Source organism: Bombina bombina, chromosome 2 (genome assembly GCF_027579735.1).
Source record: "Bombina bombina isolate aBomBom1 chromosome 2, aBomBom1.pri, whole genome shotgun sequence".
Classification (NCBI taxonomy): Eukaryota; Metazoa; Chordata; class Amphibia; order Anura; family Bombinatoridae; genus Bombina; species Bombina bombina.
In genome coordinates this window covers 650,881,648-650,903,865 of record NC_069500.1, presented here as the reverse complement: position 1 = coordinate 650,903,865, position 22,218 = coordinate 650,881,648, and the positions used below count along the sequence as shown (strand labels likewise).

The window sequence follows — 22,218 nt, the reverse complement described above, 5'->3', positions numbered from 1 at the left end:
ACAAATAAGTTAAATAAGTTTGATCTCATTAAAGACTTACACATGTTCGCCAGAAAGCTTGTGTTACACCATACCCTTCATCAATTTTCAGAAAGTAAAAAAGAAAATGAAGCACAAAAGTTGTTAACATCACTCTTAGCTGACAGTGAGGGACGTACTACATTCCGTGAAAGTGATAAAATTTTTAGAACCAAGCTAAAACCGAAATCCACATTCATGCCTTCAATTGCACAGGTTCCTGCTATTTCACTATTTGTAAAATCTGTTGAACAAGAAATTGAGCAATTACCTGATGATTGGATTTGGGTTGATAATTTATCCTTCAAGGAAAGGAATGCCCTTAAGGAACTCATGTCAGCTAAGGGAATTATTTACAAGCCGGCCGATAAGGGAGGAAATCTAGTCCTATTAGATGAAACTTACTACTTAAATGAGGCAAAAAGGCAACTTTTAGATAAGACCCAATATGAAAGACTTCAGAGAAATCCATTGACTTTGATGAAATCAAAACTCTATCACATTTTACAAAGTACAAAAATGGAAGGGTTGATTTCTTTAGATGAGTTTAAATTCATGAATCCGGTTTGTCCAGTGATGCCCACCTTTTACATTATCCCGAAGATTCACAAGAATAAATCCCATCCACCTGGGAGACCAATTGTGTCGGGGATAGGGGGCATCAGTGAACATATCGGACAATATGTGGATTTTTTTCCTAAGATCATTTCTTCTTTCCCTTCCTTCTTACGTAAAGGATACCCCAGATCTTTTGCGCAAATTGGACGATGTAACTGTCTCCCCCAATACAATCCTTGTATCCCTTGATGTAGAGAGCCTCTACTCATCAATTCCGCATGAGGCAGGAATTAAGGCCAGTGAACACTTTTTGAAAACCAGGGGTTCTGGAAGTGACCAACATACAACCTTTGTAATAGACCTATTAAGGTTTATTCTTGAGAATAATGTTTTTGAATTTGATGGTTCTATTTATAGGCAGGTCAGGGGGACAGCAATGGGAGCGGTATGTGCACCCACATATGCATGTCTGCATTTGGGAGCATGGGAGTTGGACATATTTGAGCAGTTTGAGGATGTGTTCAGCTCCTATGTGTCCCTTTGGATTAGATATGTGGACGATATCCTGATGTTTTGGGATGGCCCCCTGGCCTGCCTACAAGAATTTGTCAATTCACTCAACATTAACAACCGTAATATTTTACTGACATATGCATATAGTGAAAAGGAGCTTCCGTTCCTTGATATTTGCATTAAAAAAGAAGGCTTGAGCATTTCTACTGAAAACCATCGTAAAAGTACGGCAACTAACAGCCTATTGGAGGCATCTAGTGGTCACCCAGAGCCCCTAAAGAAAGGAATCCCCTATGGCCAATTGCTAAGACTAAAGAGGAATTGTTCCTCAAAAATGAAATTTGAATACCATGCAGAGATTATGTGTAAAAATTTTCTAGATAGAGGATATTCACATAATTTGATAAAATTGACTTTAAACAAAGTAAGAAAACTTAAGCGAAATGATCTGCTGTATTGCAGGAAAAATCTTAAAAATGAAAACTATATTAGATTCATAACCACTTACAACTGCCAATGGCAAAATATAAGAGAGATTTTGTCACACAACTGGCATTTACTTTCCCTTGATGACAAAATTGTAGAAAAAGTTGGAAGCAAACCTCTTTTGACTGCAAAGAAATCTCCTAACTTAAAGGATAAGTTAGTCAAAAGTAGATTTGTGAGGTCAGAACCAGATAAATGTTGGTTGAATAGACACCAACAAGTAAAAGGTAACTTTCCTTGTGGACATTGCGTATACTGTCCCTATGTGCGCAAATGTAAAACATTTTCAGCAAATACTGGGAAACATTTTGACATTAGATGCTTCTCTAATTGTAACACCGTTGGTGTGGTATATCTCCTGAGCTGCTCCTGTCCCCTGTTCTATGTAGGTAAAACCAAACGCATGTTCAAGGACAGGATACAGGAGCACCGGGATGATATCCTTTATGAGAGAGACACTAGTGTAGCACGACATTTCAAAGATGTCCACAATAGTAATACTTCCTCCTTAAAGTTCGTAACAATCGATCAAGGAATCATGAATGGTAGAGGTGGGGATAATAATGCATGTCTTCTTAAAAAAGAAGCAAGATGGACATATGTGCTTCAGACAGTGTCCCCTCTTGGCCTGAATGAGAGAATAGAATATGGATCCTTCTTAAACTAAAATAGTTTTCCTAGCGAATACAGATAGTATTATATAGCTAAATACATAATTACTTCTTCACACTATTTTATTTACAATCTTTACCATTTATATAAATAATATCTATGGAATAATCAAGGTGGAAAGGAATTTCCTTAGCTTACAAGCTGCATCTCAGCCAATCCATAGAATTTAAGTACTATAAGTGGTAACAATGGTACTCCTTAAATTAAGGCATAATGCGAATAAGTCGCTATTATTTTTCTAACACTTTGTATAGTCTAATCATTAATTTACTCTAGACCTTTTGTCTAGATACACAGGAAAATAATTAGTTTCACTTTGTGTGTCATTTTGACATAGTTTGCTTCAAGCTCTGCACACTTCGGTTTTCTTTTAAATGCCGTGATTTTTTGTTTCCTTCCTAACTTGCTACTAACCTTGCTTAACCGCCAGAGATATATCACACTGTACTTTTATCTATATCAACCCTGTGCCTGTTGATGTTTTTTATAGGTAAATATTAAAGTGAAGTAGAAGGGTAAACGAACAGCTTTTCTTAAAACTAGGTGTCACACCTTTAACAAAGATGATTGGCTGGTATAAACACACCTCTCTATACTGGCAGGTGAGCAATCAATAAAAGCAGCAAGTTCCATTCCTGATTGACAGTCCTGACGAGGCCACGACCGCACAGTATTGTGGGGCGAAACGCGCGTCAACCTAATCATATTGAAGCAGCAGTAGATGCACCTGTAAAGGTTGGCGGGTGCATTTTCGAAAGGAGCCGGAAAAGTTTCTGTGGCAGAGGCGTAAGAAATCAGCTTACCGACATACGGAGTTTCAAGTCTGACCTGTGTTCTCTGGAGCAAAGATACAGACCGTTACCTGTTGGGAGTGAAAGGACGTCAGAGGAGGAATCCCGGTCCACTTACTTGAATGCCTCTTTGCCCAGCATACCCGGATCACGCTGCAACAAACAAGGTCGTATGCATTTGTTACAATTACATGTGCTGCTCAAGGATAACGAGCCGAAAATTGCTGAGATTGGAGATATCAGGCGAAATGATATTTGAGGACGCTCTTACCTCGATAATGTCAGTTTCGACCAGCAGTGTTTAATGCCTTATCAGTGACTTAGAGACTCTAAGCAATATACTACATCAAGTCTTTTCATCAGGACTTTGCATAATAAGATTGATATATCTTTCAGTGTTCTCAGTCACTATTTGTTGACATTATCCGCTAACCTTTGTATCTATGTATCTCTGTTATTTTGTGGCTCATATTATGTCCTACGGTAATCTGTATACACATACATACTGTGGTCTATTTATCCACTTTAGTGGGGCCCCACATGTGCTATGACATTTGCATGCTAGCTTTGTTTCTATAAGGAATAAATATCATGGCTTTTTAAGTTAACCGAGGTGTGTCAGATGTTTTTTGTGTCTGGATACTAATGTTTCAGCCTTTAATCTGCATATCAGACCAATTAGGAGTATTTTGTGCTGAGTGCTGTATTCCCCTTCTTTACACATAGTATTCTCATACAGCTCTGCTATGTATAAATATTTTTCTTCTATAAAAATATACTGAATCTAAATATATATATATATATATATATATATATATATATATATATATATATATATATACATGGTAAGACACAAAACATAAAATATTTATACACACAAACATATTTGTGTGTCACATGTTTTTAACCCAATGTTAAAAGTGTTAATCAAAGTAGCTTGATCAGTTCCTCACAGGTGGGGTCTGCTTTATAGCCTTTAATTCATTTGACAGAGACATTTTCAACAAAAAAACAATATGCAAACAGCACAGTGTAACGACACTTAGAATCTTTATAACAATATTTCAGAAGGGAGCACACTTTTCTGACCTTTTAATTGCTTGGTTCAGCTGCTTTCTAATTATACAGTTAGTTCTGCTGAAACTGAGCAGATCTACCAATTCAGTTATCTCCCTTTCCCTTCCCCAATGTTTCATAGCAGCTAACCTACTAAAGTAAGAGGCACGCTGGAGACACGCACTACCTCTCATTCTGCAGTTATCTAAACATGCAGTCGAGGGGGAGGACCTTAAACGAGAAACAAGGCAATTCACAAAATAAACTCATATCTCTCATGTAATAGGCTGTCCTCTCTGTGCTAAAAGTCCAACCCCCTGCAATCTCCAATTTTTAATTTGGCAGGGGAGTTACTCAGCACGGTAATTCAATGAGCAGCTGTCGATGAAAAGCTCTACCGGGAAAAGTGTAGCTTTGATCCCTGTGCTTCTCCCCAGCCAAACTGTACCTAGCATTTTACCCCACACCAGACCTATTTTATAGGCGCATATGGCGCCCTAACATGTGGGATAATCAAGCTCTGAGCTGAAGTATTAACCCCTTAGTGACCAAAGCACTTTTCAATTTTCTGACCGTTTGGGACCAGGGCTATTTTTACATTTCCGAAGTGTTTGTGTTTAGCTGTAAATTTCCTCTTACTCATTTACTGTACCCACACATATTATATACTGTTTTCCTCGCCATTAAATGGACTTTCTAAAGATACCATTATTTTCATCATATCATATAATTTACTATAAAAATAGTATAAAATATTATCAAAAAATGGAAAAAAACACACTTTTTCTAACTTTGACCCCCAAAATCTGTTACACATCTACAACCACCAAAAAACACCTATGCTAAATAGTTTCTAAATTTTATCCTGAGTTTAGAAATACCCAATGTTTACATGTTCTTTGCTTTTTTTGCAAGTTATTCGCCAATAAATACAAGTAGCACTTTGCTATTTCCAAACCATTTTTTTTTTTTTTTTTTTTTTTAAATTAGCAATAGTTACATTGGGACGCTGATATCTGTCAGGAATCCCTGAATATCCTTTCACATGAATATATTTTTTTTTTAGTAGACAACTCAAAGTATTGATATAGGCCTATTTTGGTATATTTCATGCCACCATTTCACTGCCAAATGCAATCAAATAAAAAAAATTGTTCACTTATTCACAAACTTTTTCACAAACTTTAGGTTTCTCACTGAAATTATTTACAAACAGCTTGTGCAATTATGGCACAAATGGTTGTAAATGCTTCTCTGGGATCCCCTTTGTTCAGAAATAGCAGACATATATGAATTGACATTGCTTTTTGGTAATTAGAAGGCCGCTAAATGCCACTGCGCACATACGTGTATTATGCCCTGCAGTGAAGGGGTTAATTAGGTAGATTGTAGGGTTAAATTTAGCTTTAGTGTAGAGATCAGCCTCTCACCTGACACATCCCACCCCCTGATCCCTTCCTAACCCCCTCAAACAGCTCTCTTCCCTCCCCCACTTCACAATTGTCACTGCCATCTTAAGTACTGGCAGAAAGTCTTCCACTCCCTCCTTCTCATATAATTGAATGGAAATGTGGCGTGAAATGTGGCACGTCCTTGGTCATTAACTGACAATTTTTGTAGCACGTGCATGACACGTCCTTGGTCGTTAAGGGAACATGAAACCCCCAAAAAATTATTTCATAATTCAAATAGAGCATACAATTTTACACAACTTTTCAATTTACTTCTCTTATCTAATTTGCTTTTTTCGTTTTGTATCTTTTGTTGAAAAATCATACTTAGGTAGGCTCAGTAGGGCATCCAAGATGGCGTCCCTTGCATTCCTATTGGCTGAGAGATTTAAATCAGCCAATGGGATTAGAGCTGCTAAAATCCTATTGGCTGTTCCAATCAGTCAATAGAATGAGAGCTGCTCAAATCCTATTGACTGATTGGAACAGCCAATAGGATTTTGGCAACTCTAATCCTATTGGCTGATTGAAATCTTTCAGCCAATAGGAATGCAAGGGACGCCATTTTGAATGACGTCACTTGCATTGAAGTTCCAGTTTACGGCGGCAACTGTATGAAGAGGATGCTCCGCGCTGGATGTCTTCAGGATGGACCCGTGCCGGTTGGATGAAGATAGAAGATGTCGTCTGGATGAAGACTTCTTGCTGACTGGATGAGGACTTCGCTGGCTGGATGAAGATCGAGAGGCTGCCTGGATGAAGACTTCTTGCTGGCTGGATGGATCCTTCAAGCGAAACTTCAATAACTGTAAGTGGATCGTCAGGGGTTAGTGTTAGGTTTATGTAAGGGTTTTTTGTGTGGGTTTTATTTTTAGATTAGGGTCTGGGCATGTAAAAGAGCGAAATACCCTTTTAAGGGCAATGTCTATACAAATGCCATTTCCAGGGCAATGGGGAGCTTAGGTTATTTTAGATAGGTTTTTTATTTAGGGAGGTTGGTTGGTTGGTTGGTTGGGTGGTGGGTTTTACTGTTGGGGGGTGTTTGTATTTTTTTTTCATGTAAAAGAGCTGATTTCTTTGGGGCAATGACCCACAAAAGGCCCTTTTAAGGGCCATTGATAGTTTATTGTAGGCTAGTTTTTTTTTATTTTGGGGAGACTTTTGTATTTTGATAGGGCTATTAGATTAGGTGTAATTCTTTTTTATTTTTGATAATGTGTTTTTTTATTTTTCGTAATTTAGTTTTTTTAACTTAGTGGGGGAGGGGGTTTCTGTAGTAATTTGTAAAAAGGTTTAATAGTATATTTAAATAATTTGAGTAGGGTTAGGTTTTTTAATATGTAATTTAGTTAATTTAATTGGTAATTTAATTGTAGTATAATAGTTAGGGTAGGTTAATTAATAGTTTAAAATAGTTTTATTTAATTCTACAGGTAAGTTTAAATATATTTGAAGATAGGGATGTTGTAATTTTAATTTAAAGTTAGGGGGTTGTTAGGTTTAGGGGTTAATAGCTTAATTTAGTTTATGGCAATGTGGGGGGCTGACGGTTAAGGGGTTAATAAGTTTATTTAGTGGTAGTGATGTGGGAGGCCAGAGGTTTAGGGGTTAATACTTTTATTTAGATTGCGGCAGGGTTGGGGAACGGCGGGATAGGGGTTAATACCTTTATTTAGGTTGCGGCAGTGTTGGGGAGCGGTGGAATAGGGGTTAATAACTTTATTTATGTTGCGGCGTGGTCGGGGAGTGGCGGGATAGGGGTCAATACATTTGATTTAGGTTGCGGCGATGTCTGGGGCGGCAGATTAGGGGTGTTTAGACTCAGGTTTATGTTAGGGTGTTAGGTGTAAACGTCACTTGTTTTCTACCATATAAATTAATGGGATATCTGGCAGCATCGAACATAAGCTTTCGTTGCTTTCAGACTCCCATTGATTTCTATGGCATCCGCGGCCTCCAGGGTGGCGGATTGAAAACCAGGTACGCTGGCCCGGAATAGCCACAAGCATACCTGTTAATTATTTAGTAAATGGGAAAAAGTGTCGGATAGAGCCGAATGTGTATTCGGACCATCTGTAATGATGTAAGCATCGATCTGCGTCGGATTGAGACTGGCCGATCGTATGTTACGTCACAAATTTCAACATTTGCCGGTCTGTAGGCTTTGATAATTAGGTCGGATCAATCTTGCAACAATTATGCTGCAGAATTCCGGCGTATTTGAGGTTGAGGCTTTGATAAATATCCCCCTTAGTCTGAAATTCAAATGACTAGTAGATTTTTTTCTCACTAATTTCAAAGTTATGTCTATATCCACTCCCTTTGTATCATGTGACAGCCATCAGCCAATCACAAATGCATATATGTATATACTGTAAATTATTGCACATGCTCAGTAGGAGCTGGTGGCTGAAAAAGTGTAAATATAAAAAGACTGTAAGCATTTTGTTAATAGAAGTAAATTAGAAAGTTGTTTAAAATTGCTGATCTATCTGAGTCATTAAAGTTTAATTTTGACTTGAGTGTCCCTTTAAAGGACCACTAAACACAGTAGAAAAGCATAATCAATAAGTACAAAGTAAACGGACAATGCAAAAGCACTTAGATGAATTTCAAATAAGTAGTAGATTTTTTCTGACAGTTGTCAAATTTAGTTACAGCTTCCTTCCTAATGCATCATGTGACAGCCATAAGCCAATCACAAAATGCATTTACATACAGTATATATTGTGAATTTGGCACATTCTCAGTAGGATCCTGCCTAACTTGGACTAGAAAGGGGTTAAATAAGAGAATGCTGAAGGAACAGGAGTGAAAACAAAAGAGTTAATAGTAACCATGCCCTGCAGTGAAAACAATAGCACAGTGAATAGTAACCATGCCCTGCAGTGAAAACAATAGCACAGTGAATAGTAACCATGCACAGGAATGAAAACAATAGCACAGTGAATAGTAACCATGCACAGGAGTGAAAACAATAGCACAGTGAATAGTAACCATGCCCTGCAGTGAAAACAATAGCACAGTGAATATAGTAACCATGCACAGGAGTGAAAACAATAGCACAGTGAATAGTAACCATGCCCTGCAGTGAAAACAATAGCACAGTGAATAGTAACCATGCTCAGGAGTGAAAACAATAGCACAGTGAATAGTAACCATGCACAGGAGTGAAAACAATAGCACAGTGAATAGTAACCATGCACAGGAGTGAAAACAATAGCACAGTGAATAGTAACCATGCTCAGGAGTGAAAACAGTAGCACAGTGAATAGTAACCATGCCCTGCAGTGAAAACAATAGCACAGTGAATAGTAACCATGCCCTGCAGTGAAAACAATAGCACAGTGAATAGTAACCATGTCCTGCAGTGAAAACAATAGCACAGTGAATAGTAACCATGTCCTGCAGTGAAAACAATAGCACAGTGAATAGTAACCATGTCCTGCAGTGAAAACAATAGCACAGTGAATAGTAACCATGCACTGCAGTGAAAACAACAGCACAGTGAATAGTAACCATGCCCTGCAGTGAAAACAATAGCACAGTGAATAGTAACCATGCACTGCAGTGAAAACAATAGCACAGTCAATAGTAACCATGCCCTGCAGTGAAAACAATAGCACAGTGAATAGTAACCATGCACTGCAGTGAAAACAATAGCACAGTGCAACGCCGCCCTCTGAAGAAGAACTACTGTCAGGTGAAGCATTTACATTTGTATACCCATGACATCATCTTTTACAGACTTGGGCAAGTGGGCATTTTTCTGCCTGGATATTTACATGCCTGACCGGTGTGCTATACACCTTGCTACACATACAGTACGACTTACAGTCATTTCCTTATTTTGTATTTAAAGAGCATTAACAGCTATGGATGTATCTTGTTTTGTTCTTTAAATAAATGCTGATTGATTTACAAAAATGTTTTGATTGCAAGGTTTAGAAGCTATAAAATAGGAATTACTACTAGTTAGTTTAGCAGATCCAAGTCTGTGTTTTTTTCAAGTTTCAGGGCATCATGCTGGATTATGTTTTGAACCACAGTACAAGAGCATTGTTGGTAATTGTTTGCTGCTGACAACATATGTCAGCTGTTTATTGTACTTCAGGGGTCATACTCTGTTTTCCTTTTTATTGCTTTTCTCTGGTCTTTAGTAAAAGAATCACTTGTAGTAAAGATGTTTTCTATTTACATTTTTGGACAAGGGTTAGCAAAGAGCAGAATTAAAAAATACACAAATGGAAGTGAGTATTTAAAGTTATAAAATTTAAGACAAAATATTATACAATTTTAAATAAAGCTATGTAGCAGCATCAAGAAATAGGGGCTGATTTACCAAGGGCCTAATTGCCCTGTTTCCGCACGAGCCTTCAGGCTCGCCGGAAACAGCAGTTAAGAAACAGTGCTCTTAAGACCGCTGCTCCTTAACTCGTCCGCTGCCTCTGAGGCTGCGGACATCAATCCGCCCAATTGTATACAATCGGGTTGATTGACACCCCCTGCTAGTGGGCCGATTGTCCACGAATCGGCCCCTTATTTTGCACTTGCCAGTGTAACTTGACTTAAGTGGCCTCTATTGGGTTTTATTGGTTGCTTTCTGGCTAAAATATATTTTACTGGCATGATTCTCTGCTGAGGGTGTTAGTTATATAGCTCTGTCCCTGGATAAGGTGCATATTATAGATTGACCCCTGGCTAGCATGGGTTTTATATGCATATTTCCATGACAACTGAATTGGGCTGTAGAGGGCCTCTCTGGCTAGGGACATTTTACTTCCTGTAACATTGTTCTTCCTCATTAACCTGCCATAGTTTAAACCAGTCAGTCAGTCAACATGAAAGGCCAAAATGTCCCTGACTGAACTTGACTGAACCTTATTATTTATTGAGATTGTAATATAAATGCTTAAATACTTTAGATTTGAATGAATAATGTGTCATATCCAAACCCCCTTTTTTCATAATTTTTAAGAAACTTTCTAATTTACTCCTATTATCAATTTTTCTTTGTTCTCTTGATATCTTGATATATTTTGAAAACACACAGCTTAGGAACCGGCCCATTTTTGGTTTAGCACTTGGGTAGCGCTTGCTGATTGGAGGCTAAATTTGTTAGTTTTTTTCAAGATATTTGGTCCTTGGTTAAAAAAAACTATTTAATGTAGAGAAAAAAAATTCAAAATGTAAAAAAATGTTTAATTAGCGTTGGAAGAAAGAACTTTGTAATCTACTTTCGCAATCTATCTTGCTCTTTATTAGGCAACAATGACTAACATATGTAAGCTCTTTCATATACCGTAGTATGCCCCCCTTTATCTCTGAAAAAAAATATGTTTTTGCCTTGCCATCAGAGATGCTGGAGTGCATACTGCAGACCTTAGGATCTAACCTTGCAACTTGCTACATAATGTTCATCATTTATTTATATCTATCCTTATTTGGCTGCAGCACCGGAAATAAGAAGATGTTCAAAGGGTATGTCGCTGAACTACAAAACAATGCAAACTTGACTAACAAAATGCCTTTGAAACTTTTATTTGTATGTATATCTTTTTTTAGCATAGCTATATTTATTATTATTGCTGATATAGAACATGCTTATATTAATGTAAAAATATGTTTAATCTGTGTGTATTTACCACACCTTAAAGGGACACTGAACCCAAAATTTTTCTTTTGTAATTCAGAAAGAGCATGCAATTTTAAGCAACTTTCTAATTTACTCCTATTATCAATTTTTCTTCGTTCTCTTGCTATCATTATTTGAAAAAACAGAATTTATGTTTACCTGATAAATTACTTTCTCCAACGGTGTGTCCGGTCCACGGCGTCATCCTTACTTGTGGGATATTCTCTTCCCCAACAGGAAATGGCAAAGAGCCCAGCAAAGCTGGTCACATGATCCCTCCTAGGCTCCGCCTACCCCAGTCATTCGACCGACGTTAAGGAGGAATATTTGCATAGGAGAAACCATATGGTACCGTGGTGACTGTAGTTAAAGAAAATAAATTATCAGACCTGATTAAAAAAACCAGGGCGGGCCGTGGACCGGACACACCGTTGGAGAAAGTAATTTATCAGGTAAACATAAATTCTGTTTTCTCCAACATAGGTGTGTCCGGTCCACGGCGTCATCCTTACTTGTGGGAACCAATACCAAAGCTTTAGGACACGGATGAAGGGAGGGAGCAAATCAGGTCACCTAAATGGAAGGCACCACGGCTTGCAAAACCTTTCTCCCAAAAATAGCCTCAGAAGAAGCAAAAGTATCAAACTTGTAAAATTTGGTAAAAGTGTGCAGTGAAGACCAAGTCGCTGCCCTACATATCTGATCAACAGAAGCCTCGTTCTTGAAGGCCCATGTGGAAGCCACAGCCCTAGTGGAATGAGCTGTGATTCTTTCGGGAGGCTGCCGTCCGGCAGTCTCGTAAGCCAATCTGATGATGCTTTTAATCCAAAAGGAGAGAGAGGTAGAAGTTGCTTTTTGACCTCTCCTTTTACCGGAATAAACAACAAACAAGGAAGATGTTTGTCTAAAATCCTTTGTAGCATCTAAATAGAATTTTAGAGCGCGAACAACATCCAAATTGTGCAACAAACGTTCCTTCTTTGAAACTGGTTTCGGACACAGAGAAGGTACGATAATCTCCTGGTTAATGTTTTTGTTAGAAACAACTTTTGGAAGAAAACCAGGTTTAGTACGTAAAACCACCTTATCTGCATGGAACACCAGATAAGGAGGAGAACACTGCAGAGCAGATAATTCTGAAACTCTTCTAGCAGAAGAAATTGCAACTAAAAACAAAACTTTCCAAGATAATAACTTAATATCAACGGAATGTAAGGGTTCAAACGGAACCCCCTGAAGAACTGAAAGAACTAAGTTGAGACTCCAAGGAGGAGTCAAAGGTTTGTAAACAGGCTTAATTCTAACCAGAGCCTGAACAAAGGCTTGAACATCTGGCACAGCTGCCAGCTTTTTGTGAAGTAACACAGACAAGGCAGAAATCTGTCCCTTCAGGGAACTTGCAGATAATCCTTTTTCCAATCCTTCTTGAAGGAAGGATAGAATCTTAGGAATCTTAACCTTGTCCCAAGGGAATCCTTTAGATTCACACCAACAGATATATTTTTTCCAAATTTTGTGGTAAATCTTTCTAGTTACAGGCTTTCTGGCCTGAACAAGAGTATCGATAACAGAATCCGAGAACCCTCGCTTCGATAAGATCAAGCGTTCAATCTCCAAGCAGTCAGCTGGAGTGAAACCAGATTCGGATGTTCGAACGGACCCTGAACAAGAAGGTCTCGTCTCAAAGGTAGCTTCCAAGGTGGAGCCGATGACATATTCACCAGATCTGCATACCAAGTCCTGCGTGGCCACGCAGGAGCTATCAAGATCACCGACGCCCTCTCCTGAGTGATCCTGGCTACCAGCCTGGGGATGAGAGGAAACGGCGGGAACACATAAGCTAGTTTGAAGGTCCAAGGTGCTACTAGTGCATCCACTAGAGCCGCCTTGGGATCCCTGGATCTGGACCCGTAGCAAGGAACTTTGAAGTTCTGACGAGAGGCCATCAGATCCATGTCTGGAATGCCCCACAGCTGAGTGACTTGGGCAAAGATTTCCGGATGGAGTTCCCACTCCCCCGGATGCAATGTCTGACGACTCAGAAAATCCGCTTCCCAATTTTCCACTCCTGGGATGTGGATAGCAGACAGGTGGCAGGAGTGAGACTCCGCCCATAGAATGATTTTGGTCACTTCTTCCATCGCTAGGGAACTCCTTGTTCCCCCCTGATGGTTGATGTACGCAACAGTTGTCATGTTGTCTGATTGAAACCGTATGAACTTGGCCCTCGCTAGCTGAGGCCAAGCCTTGAGAGCATTGAATATCGCTCTCAGTTCCAGAATATTTATCGGTAGAAGAGATTCTTCCCGAGACCAAAGACCCTGAGCTTTCAGGGATCCCCAGACCGCGCCCCAGCCCATCAGACTGGCGTCGGTCGTGACAATGACCCACTCTGGTCTGCGGAATGTCATCCCTTGTGACAGGTTGTCCAGGGACAGCCACCAACGGAGTGAGTCTCTGGTCCTCTGATTTACTTGTATCTTCGGAGACAAGTCTGTATAGTCCCCATTCCACTGACTGAGCATGCACAGTTGTAATGGTCTTAGATGAATGCGCGCAAAAGGAACTATGTCCATTGCCGCTACCATCAAACCGATCACTTCCATGCACTGCGCTATGGAAGGAAGAGGAACGGAATGAAGTATCCGACAAGAGTCTAGAAGTTTTGTTTTTCTGGCCTCTGTCAGAAAAATCCTCATTTCTAAGGAGTCTATTATTGTTCCCAAGAAGGGAACCCTTGTTGACGGAGATAGAGAACTCTTTTCCACGTTCACTTTCCATCCGTGAGATCTGAGAAAGGCCAGGACAATGTCCGTGTGAGCCTTTGCTTGAGGAAGGGACGACGCTTGAATCAGAATGTCGTCCAAGTAAGGTACTACAGCAATGCCCCTTGGTCTTAGCACAGCTAGAAGGGACCCTAGTACCTTTGTGAAAATCCTTGGAGCAGTGGCTAATCCGAAAGGAAGCGCCACGAACTGGTAATGCTTGTCCAGGAATGCGAACCTTAGGAACCGATGATGTTCCTTGTGGATAGGAATATGTAGATACGCATCCTTTAAATCCACTGTGGTCATGAATTGACCTTCCTGGATGGAAGGAAGAATAGTTCGAATGGTTTCCATCTTGAACGATGGAACCTTGAGAAACTTGTTTAAGATCTTGAGATCTAAGATTGGTCTGAACGTTCCCTCTTTTTTGGGAACTATGAACAGATTGGAGTAGAACCCCATCCCTTGTTCTCTTAATGGAACAGGATGAATCACTCCCATTTTTAACAGGTCTTCTACACAATGTAAGAATGCCTGTCTTTTTATATGGTCTGAAGACAACTGAGACCTGTGGAACCTCCCCCTTGGGGGAAGCCCCTTGAATTCCAGAAGATAACCTTGGGAGACTATTTCTAGCGCCCAAGGATCCAGAACATCTCTTGCCCAAGCCTGAGCGAAGAGAGAGAGTCTGCCCCCCACCAGATCCGGTCCCGGATCGGGGGCCAACATTTCATGCTGTCTTGGTAGCAGTGGCAGGTTTCTTGGCCTGCTTTCCCTTGTTCCAGCCTTGCATTGGTCTCCAAGCTGGCTTGGCGTGAGAAGTATTACCCTCTTGCTTAGAGGACGTAGCACTTTGGGCTGGTCCGTTTCTACGAAAGGGACGAAAATTAGGTTTATTTTTTGCCTTGAAAAGCCGATCCTGAGGAAGGGCGTGGCCCTTACCCCCAGTGATATCAGATATAATCTCTTTCAAGTCAGGGCCAAACAGCGTTTTCCCCTTGAAAGGAATGTTAAGTAGCTTGTTCTTGGAAGACGCATCAGCTGACCAAGATTTCAACCAAAGCGCTCTGCGCGCCACAATAGCAAACCCAGAATTCTTAGCCGCTAACCTAGCCAATTGCAAAGTGGCGTCTAGGGTGAAAGAATTAGCCAATTTGAGAGCATTGATTCTGTCCATAATCTCCTCATAAGGAGGAGAATCACTATCGACCGCCCTTATCAGCTCATCGAACCAGAAACATGCGGCTGTAGCTACAGGGACAATGCATGAAATTGGTTGTAGAAGGTAACCCTGCTGAACAAACATCTTTTTAAGTAAACCTTCTAATTTTTTATCCATAGGATCTTTGAAAGCACAACTATCCTCTATGGGTATAGTGGTGCGTTTGTTTAAAGTGGAAACCGCTCCCTCGACCTTGGGGACTGTCTGCCATAAGTCCTTTCTGGGGTCGACCATAGGAAACAATTTTTTAAATATGGGGGAGGGACGAAAGGAATACCGGGCCTTTCCCATTCTTTATTAACAATGTCCGCCACCCGCTTGGGTATAGGAAAAGCTTCTGGGAGCCCCGGGACCTCTAGGAACTTGTCCATTTTACATAGTTTCTCTGGGATGACCAACTTGTCACAATCATCCAGAGTGGATAATACCTCCTTAAGCAGAATGCGGAGATGTTCCAACTTAAATTTAAACGTAATCACATCAGGTTCAGCTTGTTGAGAAATGTTCCCTGAATCAGTAATTTCTCCCTCAGACAAAACCTCCCTGGCCCCATCAGACTGGGTTAGGGGCCCTTCAGAACCATTATTATCAGCGTCGTCATGCTCTTCAGTATCTAAAACAGAGCAGTCGCGCTTACGCTGATAAGTGTTCATTTTGGCTAAAATGTTTTTGACAGAATTATCCATTACAGCCGTTAATTGTTGCATAGTAAGGAGTATTGGCGCGCTAGATGTACTAGGGGCCTCCTGAGTGGGCAAGACTCGTGTAGACGAAGGAGGGAATGATGCAGTACCATGCTTACTCCCCTCACTTGAGGAATCATCTTGGGCATCATTGTCATTGTCACATAAATCACATTTATTTAAATGAATAGGAATTCTGGCTTCCCCACATTCAGAACACAGTCTATCTGGTAGTTCAGACATGTTAAACAGGCATAAACTTGATAACAAAGTACAAAAAACGTTTTAAAATAAAACCGTTACTGTCACTTTAAATTTTAAACTGAACACACTTTATTACTGCAATTGCGAAAAAACATGAAGGAATTGTTCAAAATTCACCAAATTTTCACCACAGTGTCTTAAAGCCTTAAAAGTATTGCACACCAAATTTGGAAGCTTTAACCCTTAAAATAACGGAACCGGAGCCGTTTTTAACCTTAACCCCTTTACAGTCCCTGGTATCTGCTTTGCTGAGACCCAACCAAGCCCAAAGGGGAATACGATACCAAATGACGCCTTCAGAAAGTCTTTTCTAAGTATCAGAGCTCCTCTCACATGCGACTGCATGTCATGCCTCTCAAAAACAAGTGCGCAACACCGGCGCGAAAATGAGGCTCTGCCTATGATTTGGGAAAGCCCCTAAAGAATAAGGTGTCTAAAACAGTGCCTGCCGATATTATTATATCAAAATACCCAGAATAAATGATTCCTCAAGGCTAAATATGTGTTAATAATGAATCGATTTAGCCCAGAACAAGTCTACAGTCTTAATAAGCCCTTGTGAAGCCCTTATTTACGATCTTAATAAACATGGCTTACCGGATCCCATAGGGAAAATGACAGCTTCCAGCATTACATCGTCTTGTTAGAATGTGTCATACCTCAAGCAGCAAGAGACTGCTCACTGTTCCCCCAACTGAAGTTAATTGCTCTCAACAGTCCTGTGTGGAACAGCCATGGATTTTAGTGACGGTTGCTAAAATCATTTTCCTCATACAAACAGAAATCTTCATCTCTTTTCTGTTTCTGAGTAAATAGTACATACCAGCACTATTTCAAAATAACAAACTCTTGATTGAATAATAAAAACTACAGTTAAACACTAAAAAACTCTAAGCCATCTCCGTGGAGATGTTGCCTGTACAACGGCAAAGAGAATGACTGGGGTAGGCGGAGCCTAGGAGGGATCATGTGACCAGCTTTGCTGGGCTCTTTGCCATTTCCTGTTGGGGAAGAGAATATCCCACAAGTAAGGATGACGCCGTGGACCGGACACACCTATGTTGGAGAAAGAAGGCATCTAAGCTTTTTTTAGGTTTCAGTACTCTGGACAGCACTTTTTTATTGGTGGATGAATTTATCCACCAATCAGCAAGGACAACCCAGGTTGTTCATCAAAAATGGGCCGGCATATAAACTTACATTGTTGCATTTCAAATAAAGATACCAAGAGAATGAAGAACATTTGATAATAGGAGTAAAATAGAAAGTTGCTTAAAATGTCATGCTCTATCTGAATCACGAAAGAATTTTTTTTGGGTAAAGTGTCCCTTTAAAGTATACCGGCTGACTTATGTATTAAATGTACCTCGCTTTAACATCTTGGTTAGTAAAATAAAGCTATTGAAGAGTTTCCTGTAACATTCCCACAGGCTCTGAGTGTCAGAATGAAGATATGTTACAGTCAGGGTCAGATTACAAGTAGCACACTCACGTGCAAACAACGCCAGAAGTAAACTATTTACGGGTTATCAAGCATATTACAAGTTGAAAGTAAAATCTTTGCGCACAAGCGAAAGCCTATGCGCACTAACTTCAGTATTTTTTCCCCCTGTCTTTAACATTGAGTGATATAAAAAGGGAAGTTTTATGTGTCTGAAAAACAAAACAATTTTACTTACCCACGCTAGTAGGGAATATATCTTCATTGTTAATTTGCACTTCAATCCAGTCCATAAGGAGATTCATGTACTGAGGTGCAGGTAAGGCAGTAGGTTTCTTGTATTTATGATCATCTTGCCATCGGTACTCGTACTTTGCTCCTCCTGACATAACAGGACAGGTCCTTTCTGTGCAAAAGTCACAGATAGTTCCATATATGAGGTTAATTCTGTTAAAAAAGTCCACTACATGGACTGCAACCCAGTCATTAAGGTCCTCTCCATGAGGCAGCTGAACCGTAGCTCTCAAGTCAACCCCTGAGCTCAGAGATGCCTGGGCACGTTTATGAAGTTCAAACCGCTGGGTGCCAGGGTCAAATTTTCGTTTGGGCCTGAAAGTTTTGTCCTTGTTAAATACTTGCTTTAGTCCTATTGACATGACTAATGTCTCCAGTTTATATCCTCAGGGTATTATCAATATGCTTTTATTTCACAGCTGTGCAATCTGTAGATCTCCAAAGCAACTTTATGGCTTTAGTGTCTTAGCATGATAACAGGAGACCCCTCACTGCCTAGAAGGAAAAAAAAGGCATTTGTTAGATTATACAATAACACAGATGTATAGACTGCCTGGACTTGTATATATGTTAATAAAGTTGCAGAGGACTGTGTGCTATATGCACATGTACAGATGGGTATTAATAGACTGATGACACCGTTTTTTGTTTATAAAATTGTTTTGTTTGTTTGTTTGTTTTTGCAAAATGGATGTTCCTTTACTGAAAAAAAGTTTTGTTAGTATGCTTGTGACCCCATTTATTAAATCACAGACAGAAAAGATTCCCTACTTGGGAACCTGTCTGCCTGTGATCGCTGAAGAAAACTCTATATTGGTTGCCTACATTTTACATTGCACAAGGAAATTCTTGTGCAGCGCCACACTCAATAACCACTCTAACCGAGTGAGTTCAGGGAGTTGGAACTATACCACTGCTGAGGTAGCAGAGATTAAGAAGCAGGGTCCAAACTTAACTGGCGGTAAGCATGCTCGCATGAGCAAGACTGCCCCACAAGACCTCAAAACCAGATTCCGGTGCTTGATAAATAGAACCTATATTATTAGCCCCTCCGCTAAAGGGACATTAAACACTAAATACATTTTAAACGTATAGTACTATGGTTGTTCTCTGCCTCCTTCGTGTAATGGGTGCCGCCATGTTGAAATCTGGCTTTCAATGCATTCCAGTGCTGATGTGTTGGCACATGCGCAGTAACTCTCCTTCAGATACCTGCAGTTAAACCTAGGTTTGAAAATGGCAGCACCCTTAATTAGAGGGAGGCACATGAAATGTATTTAGCGTTTTAAGTCCCTTTAATATTTAGCGTTTTAAGTCCTTTTAATTAAACTTTTATATCACACAAAAACATATGTAACATGTTTAAATAGTGCTCAGCACCATCCCACATAATGTGGACGACTTAATGCTCTGGTCTAAGTCCGGCTTTGATAAATTCTCCTAACCATGGAGCTATGGCTCCTAAATTGCTTAGTCTGACTTATTTTCTACATACATCCCTATATTAAAAAAATGTCATGAATGGCTCCTCTGTATTTTTGATGGCTTTTAGGTTTCACTTAGGTTTACCAACCTCTGGTCTAATTTAAAAAATAGAAACAAAAACAAACACTGTATACGCATAGATATTTCTAATATTTTTAAAACTGTATAATAAAAAACGAGCTTTAATGATATTTTAGCTCTGGAAATTGATTTTTTTGCACTCAACTGTATACTCTGTGAAAACTGTTTCTTAACAGAAAATAACAATTTATTATATACTAGTCCTAAAGCCCGTTCACACGGGCCATTTTTTGCAGTACAGCGGTCCCACCCCTTGCTCTCTCTCTATCCCCCCTCTCTTTTGCTCTGTCTTTCTCCCTTCTCTTTTGCTCTCTCTTTCTCCCCTCTCTTTTGCTCTCTTCCCCCTCTCTTTTACTCTCTCTCTCTCCCCCTTTCTTTTACTCTCTCTCTCCCCCCTCTCTTTTGCTCTCTCTCTCCCCCCTCTCTTTTGCTCTCTCTCTTCACCATCTCTTTTGCTCTCTCTCCCCCCTCTCTTTTGCTCTCTCCCCCCTCTCTTTTGCTCTCTCTCTCCCCCATCTCTTTTGCACTCTCTCTCCCCCTATCTTTTGCTCTCTATCCCCCACTTTACCTCTCTCTCTCTCCCCCTCTTTTGCTGTCTCTCTCCCTCTCTTTTGCTCTCTCTCTTCCCACTCTCGTTTGCTCTCTCTCTCTCTCTCCTCTCGTTTGCTCTCTCCTCTCTTTTGCTCTCTCTCTCCCCCTCTTTTGCTGTCTCTCTCCCTCTCTTTTGCTCTCTCTCTTCCCCCCTCTCATTTGCTCTCTCTCTCCTCTCGTTTGCTCTCTCTCCTCTCTTTTGCTGTCTCTCTCCCCCTCTTTTTTCGCTCTCCCCCCTCTCTTTTGTGCTCTCTCCCCCTCTCTTTTGCGTTCTCTCCCTCTCTCTTTTGTGCTCTCTCCCCCTCTCTTTTGTGCTCTCTCCTCCCTCTCTTTTGTGCTCTCTCCCGCTCTCTCTTTTGTGCTCTCTCCCCCCTCTCTCTTTTGTGCTCTTTCCCCCTCTCTTTTGTGCTATCTTCCCCCTCTCTTTTGTGCTCTCTCTCCCTCCCCCTCTGTTTTGCTCTCTCTCTCTCTCCCTTCTCTCTTTTGCTCTCTCTCTTCCTCTCTTTTGCTGTCTCTCTTCCTCTCTTTTGCACTCTCCCCCCTATCTTTTGCTGTCTCTCTCCCTCTCTTTATCCCCCCTCTTCTGCTCTCTCTATCCCTCCTCTTTAGAGCTCTCTGTCTCTCACGGCAGTCGGCCCCGGCCCCGCCTGCGTCACGCCCAGCTCCGCTCACGTCACTACCAGGCCCTGCCCACCTCACACCCGTCTGGCCATGCCCACTCCACCACACGCCAGATGCCAGGTCAGTAGGAAGGCCAGGTGTGTTTGTCCTTGCACGAAGTCTCTACTTGGCCTTTTATTATATAGGATTGTTACTATTAAACAATTTGTGCATCTGATTACTACATATGCAATATGTGTTTGCTTTAGCCAATCAAGGGCTAATGAGTGTCAGTTATGCTCAATTAAAGGGCTATTAAAGTCTATTTTACTTCTTTGTTGTGTCTATAAGAGCACCATTTAAAATGTATTACAGATTTGCTTTTTGAAAAGCAGATGTTAATGTACTAAAAACAAGAGCTTTTCCAAGCTTGTGGCCGTCCAGCAATACAGCTTAGGGATTTGGCCTTTTCATTCAGCGAGCTGTTACTAAATAGGGATGGGTTGCACATAAACATTTTAATAGCAACTGAAACAGCTTTAACTTATATCTTTCACTCTTTCACGTGAATACCTAGTAAAAGACATCTAGTCCACATAAAAGTTGTCCTTATTCTATGGAACAGGCACAAGAGCTTAAAGGGGCATGAAAATCAAAATTATATGATTCAGATAGAACAGGCAATTAAAAAAACTTCCAAATGTACTTCTATTATCAAATTGTGCAGTCTTTTTATATGCACACTGTCTGAGGCACCAGCTCTGACTGAGCATGTGCAAATGCACAGTATATATGTATATGCACTTTATGATTGGCTGGTGGCTGTCACATGATATGGGGGAGGGAAAATTCGATCAACTTTGAAATTTACCAGAAAATATTCTATTGCTCATTTCAAATTCAAGGAAAGTGCTATTGCATTATCTTTTAACTTGAGTATTTGTCAATTATTCAATTCTACTGTATTTAGATATTGGTTATAGACAGGGATAGGCACAGACAAAGGCTGTGGCGGACATTTTCCAAAGTACATACCTTAGTGAAGGACACCAAAGTACTTAATTAAAAATATTATTTTATAGTGCTTGGTGTTATTATACTGATGCAGATACCACTGATCCTACAACCAGCCCTCCTCTGGCTACTGGCTATACCCATGTGCCACTGTCACTACTGTGTCATTTTTTAGTGCTGGGTGTTATTATACTGATGCAGATACCACTGATCCTATAACCAGCCCTCCTCTGGTTATACGCATGAGCCAGTGTCACTACTGTGTCATTATATAGTGCTTGGTGTTATTATACTGATGCAGATACCAGTGACCCTATAACCAGCCCTCCTCTGGCTATACCCATGTGCCAGTGTCACTACTGTGTCATTATATAGCGCTGGGTGTTATTATACTGATGCAGATACCACTGATCCTATAACCAGCCCTCCTCTGGCTATACCCATGTGCCAGTGTCACTACTGTGTCATTATATAGCACTGGGTGTTATTATACTGATGCAGATACCACTGATCCTATAACCAGCCCTCCTCTGGCTATACCCATGAGCCAGTTTCACTACTGTATCATTAAATAGTTCTGGGTGTTATTATACTG

General features: G+C 40.3%; 1 protein-coding gene across 1 annotated transcript in view; it reads right to left on the bottom strand.

Moving 5' to 3' along the window:
* MOB3B (MOB kinase activator 3B) overlaps nt 1-22,218 on the bottom strand; it is a 241,058-nt gene that overhangs the window by 137,395 nt on the left and 81,445 nt on the right. The window contains exon 2 of the mRNA XM_053702591.1: nt 17,797-18,347. Coding sequence (XP_053558566.1) covers nt 17,797-18,214 — 418 coding nt within the window. The 5' untranslated portion in view covers nt 18,215-18,347. The remainder of the gene's footprint in view (nt 1-17,796; nt 18,348-22,218) is intronic.